The sequence below is a fragment of the Phaethon lepturus genome, unplaced genomic scaffold, assembly GCF_000687285.1.
Source record: "Phaethon lepturus isolate BGI_N335 unplaced genomic scaffold, ASM68728v1 scaffold14881, whole genome shotgun sequence".
NCBI lineage: Eukaryota > Metazoa > Chordata > Aves > Phaethontiformes > Phaethontidae > Phaethon > Phaethon lepturus.
Genome location: NW_010515638.1, coordinates 24524 through 40637, shown reverse-complemented (window position 1 = coordinate 40637; position 16114 = coordinate 24524). Strand labels below are relative to the sequence as shown.

The 16114-nt window shown below is 42.9% G+C and overlaps 1 protein-coding gene across 1 annotated transcript in view; it reads right to left on the bottom strand.

Annotated features, from left to right (window-relative positions):
- The window catches only part of SETD5 (SET domain containing 5), a 40506-nt gene extending 25179 nt beyond the window's left edge, over window positions 1-15327 (bottom strand). Inside the window, 10 exon segments of the mRNA XM_010295842.1 lie at window positions 251-360; window positions 795-912; window positions 1258-1406; window positions 6317-6559; window positions 8075-8113; window positions 9162-9349; window positions 9759-9817; window positions 10134-10345; window positions 11223-11328; window positions 15145-15327. Of these exon segments, the coding sequence (XP_010294144.1) occupies window positions 251-360; window positions 795-912; window positions 1258-1406; window positions 6317-6559; window positions 8075-8113; window positions 9162-9349; window positions 9759-9817; window positions 10134-10345; window positions 11223-11328; window positions 15145-15215 (1295 nt within the window). The 5' untranslated portion in view covers window positions 15216-15327.
- Window positions 15328-16114: the final 787 nt, after the last annotated feature.

The following is a 16114-nucleotide window of genomic DNA, read 5'->3' as shown; positions in this document are numbered from 1 at the left end:
TCATTTCTCAACCCTTGTACAGAGACATTCAATGCATCTCCTACTAAACATCTCACCACGTGCCAAAGCAAGGACAGCAGGCTACCTTATGGCCTCTATTGTAGAATATGCCAGCAGAACTGGACAGAATAGCCGGAAAATGCAATTCAGTAGAAAACGGAGCAAAATGTAGAATGCGAGGAAAGGGCTGGAGGAAGATGTCCAGTCCAGGAGGGCAGTGGAGAGCTCCTGGGTGAGGTGAAGGACTCACCAGATGTTGTACTCATAGTCAAAGGCGATGGTAACCTCTGTGTCCTTGGCAATGGTGGCAACAGCATAGATACACAGGTGGATCATCCCATCAGCAATCACATGACGAACCTTGTTAAACAAAGTAGAGAGAAACTAACATCTCCACAAGTTGCACTTCTTATTTCCAAGAGGGAAGCCTCCTTCTGCAAAGTACCTCTTATCTATTCTGTGAATAATTATCCTAAATTCTCCATAGGGAAAAAGCCTGCTTCACTGCTCGTCTCATTCTGTGCTCTTCCACTTACATTTACTACCACCTGCTTACCCTAACTATTGTTCCATAGCCAAAGAAGAGCCATAAAGGAAATATTTTCCTTCCAGAGAAAAACCTCATGATCCCAAACTTTCTCATCTTCCAAGTATAAGCCATCGAACAAGCAAGAGATGCAGAGAATTTACCCCATTTACTGCATTTTAAGTTTGACTACTCATAAAAAGGGAATGCACTAAGCCTGTGTAAAACATGTATTCGCAATTACAGTGACGGTGAAGAGAGAATTTACCTCTGCATTTGGAGTGCAGGAACGCCTGATGAACCTGGCATCATTACCAAAGGTGCGGGCATCAACACACATTTCAACGCCATTGAACTTGGAGTAGAACAGCACAAAGGGATATGGCCTGGAGAAGTAACAGAACATCTCAATCCCAAAATACCCAAGTCCCATGGTACTTATAACAGGTATGCCTCACTTCACTGGAAGCAGCGCTTCCATTAGTGCTATTGCTCTCGACACTTATGCACTTCCATCATCACAATTTAACAGATCTACTTCAGAGGGTTTTGGTCCATAAGCAGAGCATCAAGCTGAGGTTGTATATTTGATTTCACATTTCTATCGATGGCACAGCTGACAAGGGCCCTGTAACTGTGCATTATCCCACAGAGACACTAGTGTCTGGAGGGAGACACTAGTGTCTCTGTGCCATGATGCTCTCATACTAATCATTTCATAGTACTCTTACTTTTTGAAGAAATGCCCATTGACCTCGAATTGCTGTCGTAACATAACCTTCCCTCGATACTCAATTATAAGGGTATCTAGAGCCAAGTCTCTTGCTGCCCTCAGGATCTTCCGGTGCTTCTGAACCCGAGTCACTCTTCCCAGCTGCAGCTGTAACAAAAACCAGAGCAAAATATGAGAATTTAAACCAAAGGCCTCTAACTCATGAAGAATGTTTTACCTACATGAAAAGAAAAATTACTCTAGTAGCAACACACAGAAACTCTGCCAGGGAAATATATTGTTTATTCTGTACAAGTTTAGTAATGACCAATGACCTTGATAATATTTATCAAAAACAAAAAGTATGCATGCCTTTCCTTCAACAGGAAGTCTCACAAATCTATCAGACCAAGTATTTCAGTCTTGCAGCTTGGAGGCATAACCAGACCTGTCAGTTGCTGCTAACAGGGAACTGCTCCGCAATTATGGCCACTTTCACAGCCAGAATAACTCAAATCTTCCCTAAATTGTGGGTTGTCACACATTCAGAAGAAAAAACACAAGCTTTTCATTCAGCAGAGGATGGTAAATTCTAGCTAACAGGCAAAAGACTTAAGCTGGCAATTTCTATCTCCATCCAGAAAATTCTCTTCATCTGCCTGCTCAATTAGTGCTGTGTTTTTTTTTTAAATGAAGAAATAAATTTTTAACTAAGTAGTGACAGTTTGCTGAATCTTCTTTATGTTGAAGTCTACAGCTCTATTACAATGGATTTTCACAACAATGTGTCTTGACAGTATGAAACCACAACATTCTTTAAGCACAGATATCCAAATTCGACACATTTTACAGACTAATGAAAGGGATATTATAAGCACTAGGGCATAGGAAAACATAAAACCAAAGTACTTTTCTTGCTTAACAGATTGAACCTCTCTCTGCAAGTAAAAATTATGTGAAGATGGCTGGCTGCCTCACCACAAGACCTGTGCCTGGTCTTTCCTAAGCATGCTATTCACTGCTCATAAAAACGTGGTTTTGATACTTTTCCGGAATGAATTGAGGCGTAAGTGTTCTTCAGTAGTAATGACAGTCATCCATCTAAACTAGAAGTAAAATACAAGATTTTATTAAAAGCAAGCTCCCAACTTTTCCTGATAAAACTCTCTTGTTAGAGACAGCTACTGAGCAGGCTGCTCAAATGGGTAAAAATCACATTACCTTAAGTAGGGGCTCAGTCTGGACAATGACAGAATGCATGACGTTCTAACCTTGTGAAAATAAAGTTAATGCCTTAAGGCAGCACACTCAGCACCAGGAACCAAAGCAAGCCCTCCATACTGACTATACGAAAGTATTGAACCACAGATTATTTTTTTGTGGCAATCTTGTATGTGCTCTGAATTAAACCTCTTTGGAAAGAATATGACACTTGTTGCTTTAATATGACTTCTACTGGCTGATCCAAGATCTGCAGTATTAAGTAAGATCTATTTGTTGACTTCTCTCACTCAGGTCCAGGATAAATATAGCTTTATAAAAATATTAATTTGAAACCTATGCAGATGGGAGTAATGGTCTTGCTATCCTAGATCTCCTTAGAGATATATCCAGTGCTACATTTATCATGCCTATGGGGTATAACTCTTTTTCATACCACTGTATCTGCCAGCAATTGGAAAAACCTGCAGTATGTATGCATGTATGGGAGACTAAAAAGCCTTGCAAGGTGTTGTTCATCTCTTCGTATCTCAGGTCCTGATAGGAGCTCACAGCTCAAGTCCACTGAACTGGTATAAAAGAAACATGTTATTTCCAGACTAAGAAGCCACACTGCTGGCGCTGATTTCTGATCAACAAACCCATAACACAAATGAACTGTAAGATAAGACTCTTTACATTGCCCAGAGTAGCAGGTAAATTATTTTAAAAACATTGGATACACTTTGTACTAACCAACTGTGGTAACAGAGAAGAAAAACATGGAACTAAATTTGTTAGTGTGTGACAGAAGGAGATAAGGAGAAAGTATCTGAAGTTAGTAGATAAAGTAGGACTGAGACACAAGCGTATCTCCAGTTGAATAATTTTGCTTCTATACTACCACTTGTTTGCTGTTATAATCAGTTTCTCATCTAAGCTAGCCCTGTGCAGGAAGGTTGGACCAGACAACCTTCAGTGGCTCCCAACCTAAATTATTCTACTACTCTATCAAATTCTCTTAGCATCTTTCAGAGATGTGAGTTAACATCTGGCAGCCCTCACTCTCACCTTTGGGCCATGACTGACTTGTATTATTGTTCACTTGATGCTGGAAAACAGCGTGGGGAACACAGATGGGATTAGGTGGGGTGGTGGGAGGAGAAGAGGGCCCATGAAGGAAAGAGAAGATCTGCATTTGTAAAACTTAATTATCTGAGTTTGGTAAAACAGGAATGATCTCATAGCTCTTCTGATAAGACCCTCACTCAGCTTGTTTTCATTCTCTGAATTTAGGAATATGAAGAAGATTAGCTGCCATGCTTTCATGTGTGAAAAGAACAAATGATTTTATTCATGTCATAGGCTAGGGATCGCTGACTGCTAATCAGACAAAACTGTTCCGATATGTTTGCAGAGCAACATCTGCATAATACTCAGTGGCTTTATTTTATAAAGGTCCTTTTGCTCTTCACTTCAGAATGTGAAATCAATCAGGGGTTTGAGCTCAAGTCAGCAATTATCAGAGGCAACAAAGGGCAAATACTGACCCTGGGTTTGGTTTGGCAACAGCAGGCAGAAAAGCGATTCACAGCTTTCAGTTTGTCAAGCATCTGGCAGCAGCCAGCACTAAGATGATTCTATTCATGACACTGAACAGCTTCATATTTTCACAAGTTTCCCTTTGCATCATTAGGACAGTTGAGAATTGGCTTATCAAAAACATTCCAATGATCAAAATCACATAACCTGCATGTATAACTCTTAACCCATCTTTCCTTACTCCTCCTGGCTTGGGGAAGCTTTTAGGTCACACTTTCTTTTCTCTCTCCTCCTCTCTTTCTTTCTTTAAAGTATACAGTTGCATAGTTGTTTACCCAAGCCAAACAGCTCTCTCTCAACTGTGACAATATGCAGGGCATATAAATAATTTTATTTTTATTTTTTTCTCCTCTCTCCAAAGTCTTCATGGCCAAAGCAGAGCAGTTACAATACCCATCTTTTACACACAGCTGCTATCTGCATATTGACACAACCTCCTTAATTTTTTTTCTAGCTCAAAGTACCTATTTCCTTATCGGCCAAGAAAAGCTATTTTTATGTCCAGTAATGATATCTAGCTAAAAGACAACTGATGCAAACCAAGAAGCCTTCTCAGTTTGTCTAGCAGAGATGAGACAAATGAGTGGAACAAAAATATAAAGCACAGGATGAGAGACTACGCACTCCACACCTGTGCAGGCTATCCTCCTTGCAACATTCCACAGCCATGCTGAGCAGAGAAACCAAGGACATACGGGCTAACAAGCAGCAGCCCAGGACAGCCACCTGGTCTTTCCTCAGCATCTAAGAGGAACCACAAAGCCACAAAGTCCTTTTATACTTGGGTACCTACCTACAGCTTGTTTAGAGTAACTGCAGCTCATTACGAGGTTTTGCAACTTTCTATCTTTTTGTTTCTTTGGGATATATAGCATTTGGAACCTTCTTATTTGGAATACTGGCCATTTTTCCCTATGGGAAAACCTATGTCTGTACAGGGAAGGGAGAGGGCAGGACGGCATGACAAGAACAAGCATATTTATACATGATACCTTTTATAATCATCTGTCCTGCTGTACTCTATGAAGGTGATACAAAGAAACAGCGTATGTTTTATTACTTATTTCAGGACTTTTCCTAGAACTCATGTAAAGGAGATAGAACAGTTTACATTTAGTCTCAGAAAATACTAAAGTTTCTAGAGAAGCAGAACTTTTTCTTCCCTGTATTTCATCAATTGCTTGCTTTAGGAAGGCTACTCACACAGCCAAGTAGAAGTGTTTCTCCCCAACCCCCACAGAAGTCTTATTATTGCAGAACTAGAGGCAAGAGTGGAAGGAAGTTGGGTCCAAAGTCCTCTTTCTGCACTCTCCCTTACTGGCAATGTCTGTGCTCTGCCTGATGTGCTTCACCTACATGAAAGCAGAGGGAAAGGTGGGAGGGAGCACGTGAACTTCACAGAGCAGTGAGTCAGCTGATATAAACAAGAATGATTCAAGCACAAACATATACCTGATATTCAGGTTTCTGACGCTGCTCCCCTTCTACAAAAGAGATGCCCTACACCTGTTTTGGAGCCCATCCTTTTCAGTTGCACCTATCTCCGTTCTCCTGGACAAAGAAGCCCCAAAGCCTGAACTGAGTGGGAATGCTGCTCTTGGTTCAATGAAGCATGGACCAGATGAAACATCACCTGAGAAGAGTAGTGGGGGGGACATACACCACACAAACACATCCTTTTCCTGTTTCTCCTTGTCTACATGCAGTCCATAAAGCTGGCAAGACACCAATCGTTGCACATCTCGGAACAGAAAAGTTAGAAGGAGACAGTTCCCTAAAATAATTTGTAGTTGTGCAGTATTTGAAAGTTACCAAACAATCATACAAAATATTGAAATAATGTTGAAAGGTTCTTTAAAATAGCTTTCCACACATGAGCCAGAGGCAAATAAAAAATAAAAAAAAAAAAAAAAAAAAAAAGGAAAAAAAAGACAGGAAAACTCAGCTGGAAAGCAGGAAATTCCCTATTTCCAGCAAGTGACAGATCTAGTTCTGCCTCAAGCCATTCAGTGACCAAAAGTATTTTTGGTAAAATACTTGTGAACCATCATCTCAGAAGTGTACAAAATATCCCCAACTTAGCAATACCGATTTGGTTGAATGCAAGTGTTTCTGAATCTTAGTACTGACATGTCTTCTGTTCAGTTTTATACCAAATCTATACCTATTGGTCTGAAATTATATGACCAGCTACGATATTGCTCACCCATACCCACGCCTTACACCTAGAAACCAGAGGACCTGACCTACCACACTTCTGTCACAGTGGTTCTTACCTGCATCTGGGACCCAATAACAGTATTATTGCAGGCCAACTCTGTTTTGTTGATTGTGTCTAGCATAGCAGTTTTCCCCACATATTCTTTATTAGAGTTTAGATGACGCTCTAACAAGTTCTGTACATCAGCACTGTATTGGTTAGTAAAGGCTTCTTCGTACTGATCCGTCCAGAGTCGTATTCGATTCTCCCACCCTTCTGCAGTGTTTTCATCCAAGGCATGCACTTCAGAAGGGGAATTCTGCACCAAACAGCAAAGAGTGAATGGCTAGCACACAACGGGAAAAACCTATCCACAGTGCTCTGAGAACATGTATACGCTACAAAAAAAGGCAAATCTATTCCAAGGTAAGAAAGTGTTGGTTATGAGGACATCTTTTTCAGAACCTCTACCCTCCAGAATACTGTACAACAGTGCCACTTAGTACAGAGAACTCTGTGCAGGACTAATACCTCTTGAGAGTTGGTATTTGGCATTGCTACACACAAGAAAATGAAGGTAGTACATGGCCAGAAAAAGTTTTTTAAGTCAGTTTGGAAAAGTAATTAAGTAGATTAAAAAAGGAAAAGAACAGAATGCACAAAGGCAAATAAATCTCATGTAGGCTTGTCCTACAGTCAACCCACTCATGTCCAACACAATGGTAAGACAATGCTGACTGCATCTCAATCTTTGCAGTGACTGATCCAAAAATAATTCTGAACTTTTTAGCTAAATGGTCATCGTGGTTTCAAGAAACTGAATGTAGAGCATAAGCTAATACCCAGAGGGTTAAAACTGCAAGTCCCAAGCAGTGTAAAGAAGAGGGCAAAATCAGCTAATTCATTTATACCATCTTGTAAGGGAGGGGGGAAAAAGGAACTGGCAGGGCAAAAAAAAATTAAGCTTCATTCTTTACTTGACAACAGTTGAAGTAATTCAACAAATAATATTCCAGAGGTCAGTAATTCAACTGGCTTCATAAGGGATTGAGACATATGTGACACTATTAGTGAGAAGGACCACAGAAGAACAATCATTATTTCATCATATATATTAAAAGCACTAAGAGTTTTCATGCATTTTTACCCTGTCAAGGCACTTGCATACTATAGCAATAGGTGCATACAGACACACCACAGGATTGTCCTATTTCCTCCAACTCACCTGCTAGAAGCCACTGTCAGCTACAGTACTGGAGTCAGATGGAATGGAGTGAATTTCTAGGAACATGTTTAGCTCAAAGTGCAAGTCTACTTTTTTTGTCAAGTAAACTTTCTATCAGATAGCTATACCTACCAGCATTGCAGAAAGTCAGAGATAAATATATCATCCCATCCATTCCTAGTAAGAGGATGTGGAAAGAAACAAGGCAACACTGCTAGAAATTCCCAACATTAAACTTGTGTACTACACTTTGATGCCCATGCATAAAAGAGCTTTGATGCAATCAAATGATAACCAACCTTACAGAAGAGTGGCCACAACCAGTTCTACAGCCCTTACATCAAATGCCCCACTCCCAAGTGTCATGAATCAGTCATATCTCTTGGAACTGCATGTCATTACCTTACAGAAAGCTATCTGAAGCAAAAGCAAGGTTCAAGGGGCAATTCCTGTGGTATCATTTTCAACAGGCCTGCTTGTGGTGCATGGTAAGGCTTGAGATTATTCTGAGGCTGGTCCCACAATTAGAAATTCCTCAGGCAAACCAAGAGAGAAACAAAATAGAGGGCAAAAAACCCACCACCACAGAGGGTTCTCAGTTCTACTCACCTTCATCCTCAGAGACTTTCGTGAGCCCTCTCGAAAGGCCTGTCCCCCAAACAGAGAGAGAGAGAGAAAAAAAAAAAAGAAAACAAATTATTATGTATTTCCTCAGAATTAGCATCCCAGAACCACACTAGATTTTGCTCCAAGAGACCAATCCTTAACAAAAGATGGCAAGAATTACAGGAAGAGCTACACAAGAAGCAATGGACTTGAACAAAAAGATTCTGCAATGCAAATTCAGTGGAAACTGCTGAAAAGCTTGATGGCCAGGATTTCTGAACTAAAAAAGCCTGCCTCATACTTAGTAAAAATCTCAAGATCAAAACCAAAACTGTCCCAACTAACCCCGCTTGCTTTGACAGAAAAAAGGGCCAGCAACAGAATCAAGCTGGTTCACAACAAAAAACCTGAAGACCTCACATGGCTCCTGCTCCCAGTCTTTTATTTAGTCAGTGCCTACCAGAAGAACTTCAAGGGAAACCTAACCTGGGGAAAATCACGATAAAGCTAGCAGATGATGGGAAAGAACCAGCTGCTCACACACCTGCATTCCAATATAAGCAATCCAAAATTACTTCAGTCCCCAAACCCTCACAAACAAGACAGTAAAGTCATCCCTCAACAAACATTCATCACTACCTACATAGTTTTCCACACAGGCACTATCTCTGTCCCTGAAGAACAGTGCCAAGAAGCTCTGCAGCCCAGATTCTTTAACATAGCCCCCCACGAAATGCCGTGCTCCCTTCATTTTTTGTTCCATTCACAGACTGCCCCTTTGCCACAGACTCCAAAAGCTATTTCCCCAAATCCTAATAGAGAAGAAGGGAAAATATGTAATCAAATCCAAGCTCTGAGCATGAATGGACAGAGTTGGGAAATAAGGGTGGAATCACAGTAAGGTAATTTTTAAACCAACAGCCACATACTCTAGCAGGTCACAGATACAAGGCGTCATTATTACACCAGAAAGCGCAATTCCTGACAGGACAAAAGTTTCTTGTCTACTGCCAGCTTGTCAGCCTGATCTCAACAATACTCCACGCAGAATTTGGTAGGAACTGCAGGAACCTTGTCTCACTCCACATACCTTGATCTTTTTGGCCTTTGGAGCAGTGCGAGCTTTTTCTGTACTCCTCTTCCTCTTCTTAGGCTTGCTTCTACGGACGCGGTTGACAGTCAGCGTGATGCTTGTAGGGGTGTGCTGTGTAGCTGTGTACAGTACTGTAGAGGGAGATAGTTCTTCATCCCAGCTCTCAGTTGCACTGCTGTCCCCACCTACAGAGAAGAGTGCTTCATTAGCAACATTTTTATTCATCCCAGAGAGAACAGCTTACCCTTATGTCCATTTTCATCAAGACAACTTGATGACCCTGCGTAACTCTTCCCTGAGAAAACTATACCACCTCAGTTTTCCCACCCAAACTTGGGAACAGGTCTCCCAAACTTCTGGTATCTCACAGAATGGCAGTGATGAACATTTCCCTTTTCTGTTCACAAGACAATCTGATTTTCCCAAGAGCTAAGTGAGGTGATGCAGAAAGAGAAAAGAAAATCCCAGTGGTTAGGAGGCAAAGAACATTAGTGAGCACTGATCACGGTTAGACGATTACAGCAGCCAAAAGACAAAGGTTTTGTAGAAAGAAAGCAGAAGTCACCATTATCACAATTACCACCTCAAGCTCACCTGACACGTTGTCCTGCTTCCGGCGGCGGAGTCTGATCACCTTCCCCCTGCTCATTCCTCTGCCAAAGGAGAATGCACAATTGAAGCTGTTTGTAGGAGTAAAGTCACTTGAAATTCAACAGGATGTCACAAGATGCATGCCCTCAGTGGGGCCCAGGATGATAAGAACATCGATTTAACATCCTCATCTCCACTCCTGGTGCCACCAACACTTGTCAGGCTGACAACGCAAAGGAGGAGGGTCAATACTAGGTAAAGCACTGGGAAGAACGCTCCAGTTAGCAAAAGGAAGTCCATCCCACAGCCCAAATGTGACACGGTTCAGTATGAGAAGTCAACACAAGCAGTCCAGATCTGCACTGCACCAAAGCTTACCTGCACTTCTCACACTTGAGGAGGAAACCATCTTGGGAGACACTGCAGTGGCACCAAGTGGGAATTGATTCTCCTTCAGAGGAGCTCTCACTGTCCCCGGAGTTCTCCTCATCAGGCGAGTGCAGGCCGTTCAGTTCTGCACGAGGTATAATGGTCTGGACAGGAGGAGAGGCTGGTGGTGTTGGAGGAGGAGGGGCTCCATAATTATGATCCTGAAAACAAGTATTTGTAGTACTACTTTTAACATGAAGATATGATGCCTAGAAACTGAAGTCCCAAATCCACAGTTCCCAGGTTATTACTTAACAACTGGTGTAAAACAGTAGTCTGAATTCCTCAATCTACCAAGAAGGTAAAGCAATAGCTCTGAATGATGTGAATGGTTTTCTTCTGCACCAATTAATTAAATTCAAAACCTATGAAAACAACTAGGCTATTTTGACATTAACTGTTGTACTACTAATAATTTGAGATGACATCAGTGGCCAAACACTGGAACCAGTTGCACAGAGACATTGTAGAGTTTCCGTCTGTTGAGATATTCAAAACCCAGCTGGACACAGTCCTGGGTAACCTGCTCAAACAGAGTCAGCTTAAGCAGGGGGTTGGATTACGTGATCTCAAGAGGCCTCTTCCAACCTCAATGGTTCTGTGACGTCCTGTTCATCCCATAGTTTCAAGCCAATGCTCCCACTCTTCCTGACTGTTCCTTGTTTCTCACAGTTACCAGTTACCAATATGAAAGTCTGCACAGTTTAAACAAGTATAAATAGTGCACAGTAAACCAAACGGGGCATAAAATTACCACTGGGAAAATATTATATATTCATATATATTCACACTTCATTCACATACTTCATTCAGTTAAAAATCTATCACCTAGAACACTAATAAAGCTTGCTACAGAGTATGCAAGGCTTCACAAACAGTAAACAGACAAATACAAAAATGTATGGCAGAACTCAGCTGTAACTCAGTGTTCTCTAATAAATAAGCCAAAACTCCTAAAGCTTAACAGGCAAAGAACTATGGAACAAGGAGAAAAGAGTAGACAGTAAAGAGCTGATTCACTGCAGAGAGAGTACTCACTGCGTAAGGCAGCCCGCGATAGCTGTGTTTCTGCGTGGCCCCATAGCTGTGGCTGGAGTACACATTCTTCTCACTGACAGCTGGACTAGCTTCCACAGACTCTGGGCTGCAGAAAGGGCCAGAAGTAAAACCCATCAATATAACATCGTTTTTTTAGTGCCAGTATTTCACTGCTCTTTTCTATTCAACACATGAGCTCAAAATGAAGAAACTTCATGAAATCAAGGTGTTACTATGCGCTTCACCAGGCATCATGTGTGCAGAAGTTGTACAGGATGAACCTGCTTTCAGAGGGAAGGACCTGAGTAAGGGCCACCCTGGATAACTCATTAAATTGGGTCTCAATCTGGGAATTAAAAAAGATAATTAGCATGTAAGAAGCTCAGTTTCCTTACAGTTGAGGAAGTTGGGTCTAGTTCAGCATTCATATCTGAACTCAGTCAGCCTAATCTCAAAGCCACTGAACAGTACTGCCATGTTATCTCTGCAACATCTTATTTCAAATAGCAGCTAAGCAGCTTTCCTGTACCTGTGCTTGTTTCTCTCTCCCTCAGATACTAATTGTTAGCTGAGTCCAACATCCTGTGGTAAAGTCTGCATGAAACCTGCAGCTGTCCTGACAGCAACTACCTGGAGTTGGAGATTCCTGTTAGAAAGAGGCAACAAAATTCATGACCTGGACAGACAGTGGCCACAGACAAATCAGATTTGCCCTGTGCTTTCTATACAGCAACACGGTGTGCAATGTGCTGAACAGGAAATCTGCTGCTGAGGTACAATGCACTCTTCCACCACACGGTGGTGAAAAAAAAAAAAGCTAAAAATGAAAGGTATATCCTTAGCAGAAAGCTGCAGAAACCCTATTCAGAGAAGGGACAGCTGCAATTCAATGCAGGGAATATTAGATAATGAGGCTACAGACAGAATACCAGCAAGGAAACACACTGGCTGTTACAAGCAGAAGATACAAGTCCGCTAACCTCTGCACAGATCAGAAGTAGGACCCGTATCAGAATACAGCAGAATATTACTGAATCATGTCTGCAGGTGAAATCTCCAAAATTCTGGCATGGTGCTGAGCAAGCAAGGAAGAAAAATACAAGAAAGGAAAACTTTACCTTGGACCTCTGCTGCTCTGGTGAGATCTGGCAGGATTCTCAGTGGGTCCTACATTGTCAGTGTGAATCAGGCAGTACTCAAACAACAATGGCCAGTGGTCACGCGTGGGGCAGTGTTTAGGCACCACCCAAGAACACTAATCCCTGTGCCCTTTGGACTTCCTATTAGCTCTTGAAATCTCTGCTGCACTGACGTTTGCCCCACCCTACCACTAAACCCAATATACTCTCCAACGCACTAACCTTCTGAGCTCTTGGCTTGTTCTGGAGTAAGGTGGATCTGTCTTTGCAACATAAAGGAGCAATAATTTATTGTACAAAGAACTGCAGAAAGTAGATGACCATAAGCCTATGCAAAACGCACTTCTGTAGCTCAGGATTTAGAAGCATGACATGATAAATTCAGTTGGTTTTCAATGTAACTACGGCCACCTAAATTATCAAAAGCAGGAGATATAGGTGGTGATACCTCTCAGACGATACACTTCTGAATAACAGACACCATGTAGAGCTTGCCACATAATCCAGCCTCGCTGGATCTTTGCAACAGTCCTTTAGGACTTCCAGATTGTATGGTACAGAGTTAAATGCATTCAGGTTTAATCAAATTTTCAGAAACAGTATTAGAAGAAAAAGAGCCTAAACAGCCTAAGCAGCAGATCCGTCCTCTGTCCAAGTCACTCGCATTCCTAACTAGAGTCAGCCTGGAATACTAGCAATGCTGCCACAAGCATTAGCAATAAAACTTCAAGACTGTTGGTGCAACAATGCTGGGGCCCATGCTTCCTCAGCAGCAGCCCACCAAGGAGCTTCAACAGCTTCCAATATGCAGTCAAACATAGCGAAACTACTCTGCAGCCTCTGTGTAACCCTCAGATGAACACAAACACCCTTCAGCATTTTTACCTCCCTTCTGTATCAGAGGCTGAGGGAAAGATGCTAAACTCAGCCTGAAAAGAGGGCCAGCTAGTTTTCCTTTTACCTTCCCGCTGCCTTTGTGATGCACGTCTTTGAAATCAATCCCTTATAAGAGACAAGAAGCTCAGGTACCCCAGACTTCAGGCATCAAACCAGTAGAGTTGCAAAGGAGAAGTGGAGGATAGCCTTAACTTTGAACAGACTCACGAAGGACACTTCAGCAGTAAGTAACAGTGCATCAATGCAGGGCCTGGAGAATAAAGTGGCCTTCCCAATTTTTAGAAAACAGAGAAACTAATTCAGAAATCTTCAAAAGCCTTTTTTCAAAGCACTCCAGCCTAGCCTCAAGTTAGACCTACAAATTTCTTACAACCAGGGAAAAAGAGCATGCTTTGCCAAAGGCTTACATACAATCTTTTTGATATTTAAATGTTACAAGGGACATGTGTAGATATATCTGGCTCTCCTCTCCACCATGCTTTGCTCTGAAAGCAAAGTGCCTAGTACATGAGTAAACTATTTAGCACTCTTTCTCCTGTCATAAACAGTTTAAAATTCCTGCATGTTGAGTCTTTAAAGTGCTCGTGTGGAAGAAGCATGGTGACAAGCAATACTGAGTGTTAAATCTTCAGAAGTAAAGGATCGTATACCCACTGCAGATGAGTGACTGATTCCCTGTTTAAAAACAACATGTAAAAATATGGGCTTTAGGATGGAATGAAACATCACGAAGAAGAATGCCTAGAACGGGACCAGTGCCAAGACAGATAAAAAAGAGCATTAGCAGTGTTGCAGAGTGCGACTATGTAGTCAAACTCTGTGCATAGTCAAATCAGGGCAAGATGGAAGGGAAAAACAATGATTCATACCCTAGCCCACTGCTCTTACAGCTCAAAATTAATAGAGTCTGGAGCAATATCTGTTCTACACTGATCAATCTGACACACACGTATTTGCACAGTAGGTACATTTAAATAATACGTGTGGGAAATCTATCTCCAAAATATCCTTTGTAAATTTTTGTAAAGAGATGCCACAGTCCGTACTTCAAAGAAGGATGCAGAAAAGCAGGAGGTAGAAGCACACAGAAATAACTTAAGCCCTCCTTCTCGCCCCCGACAAAAACACAGTACTCATCCCGAGCTGACATCATTCTAATAAGAGTTTTAAGAAAAGATCACAACACAGTATTTTCTGGATTTGAAATGTTCCTGACTCCTGCAGAAGCAAAGTCTTTTAAAAGAAATGGTAAGCACCCTCCAAGAGATAGAACTGCGATGAGAGCCCTGCGCAGGGTCCTGTGGTGGGGATGCTGAAGGATTGCCCACTGAGGTGTGCTTCTTGGAACCCGCTCAGGGGCAGAAACAAAATAAAGGTGTCTACACAGGCTGACGCTGTCTCACATCTCTGGCCAACCTTCAAAGGGGTCCAGAGATCAGTCATGTAAGATTGGTAGTGAGTCTGAGATAGTAGGCTCTACTGACAGGGAGGCTCAGCACACTGATCCCTCATACAACACAGTTTTTGGAAAAGGAGCTGGCTTGTACCTTGCCAACGTCAAACATGGGTACAGCTAATGCACAACTGCCTGCACTCGAGTATAGCCTTACCAGCCAAGCTGATATAAAACCCATGGTTGAGTGGCTCATACTGTTGGAATTCTCCTTTTCCCTGGTCTCCTGTGTCAAACTTACCAATTTCCATAACACTGCATTTGTGAAACACTCCGAGTCTGTCTCTGCATATATCTCTCACACAGGCAGCGGACCGGCACCCCCCTTCTCCCGAGTGGAGAAAGCACTGGCACCAACCCTGCAGCCCCACTCCAGGGCAGCCCTCTGACACCCTCCCCTCCTCCTTCTCCTCCTCCAGGGGGTAACACTCACTCCGATCCTGCAGCCATGTCGGAGTAGGATGTATCTGGTGTGGTGACTCCCAGAGGGATTGCAATGCTCATGACGCCCGTCGGGGATCACGGAGTCCAGAGGGCAGCGACCAGCCGCTCTGAGGGCGGAGAGGAGCCGCAGAGCCTCGGCCAACACGTCACGGACATGGGGAAACCTACCGGGATAGAAACAAAGCAGTGCATCTCCGTTACAGCATGAGGTCTCCATGTATACCCTTAAAGAAGGCTTTCACAGCAGAAATAGATTTCCATCAGTGACATGCTGCATCATTTTTACTTCATTTTCATATATGGGGCCAGGGAAGAGGTAGATGGTAGTAGTTTTGGCGGTGGGTTTTTTGTTTGGTGTGAGGGTTGGGGGGGGGTGTGGTGTGGTTTTTTTTTTTTACAGTCTCGGACTGACATGCAATGAGGTGCTCTGCCATGAAGCCAATAATGATAGCTTCCCCCTCCCCCAACTAAACTTAGGACTAATTATCAGACAAGCAATCTATTAGCTCCTTCTGCATATAAGCAGCAGCTGTCACCTATCACCCACAGCCCTTCATCAGCATTTCCTAACTGCTTCCCCAAACTAGTTGCAGGCAAAGCCCCATCTGGGAGGACAATGAGACGAAGCCGGGGTGGACTGAACTGAGACCTTTCACTCGAGATCAGCTTCTATTTGCATTCACTGGGCGCACGACACGAGCGAGCGTGACTGGCAGAGCGGCTATCCCCGTGCCATGGATGGGCTCCCCTCGGCAAGCGAGGCCTGTCCCGGATTCTGCACCGATTACTCAGTCCAGCGAGCCCTGACGCAGCGGGCCCCGACTTTCCGAAATCACAGCTGACACCTCCCCGCGGCAGAGCCACGTCAGACGTCTGGGCGCTCGCGCATAGGCCGCTGCGATGAGAAACACGGCGGGGCCATTGGCTCGGCGCGGGGGGCCGGGGGGAGTCACGGCGGG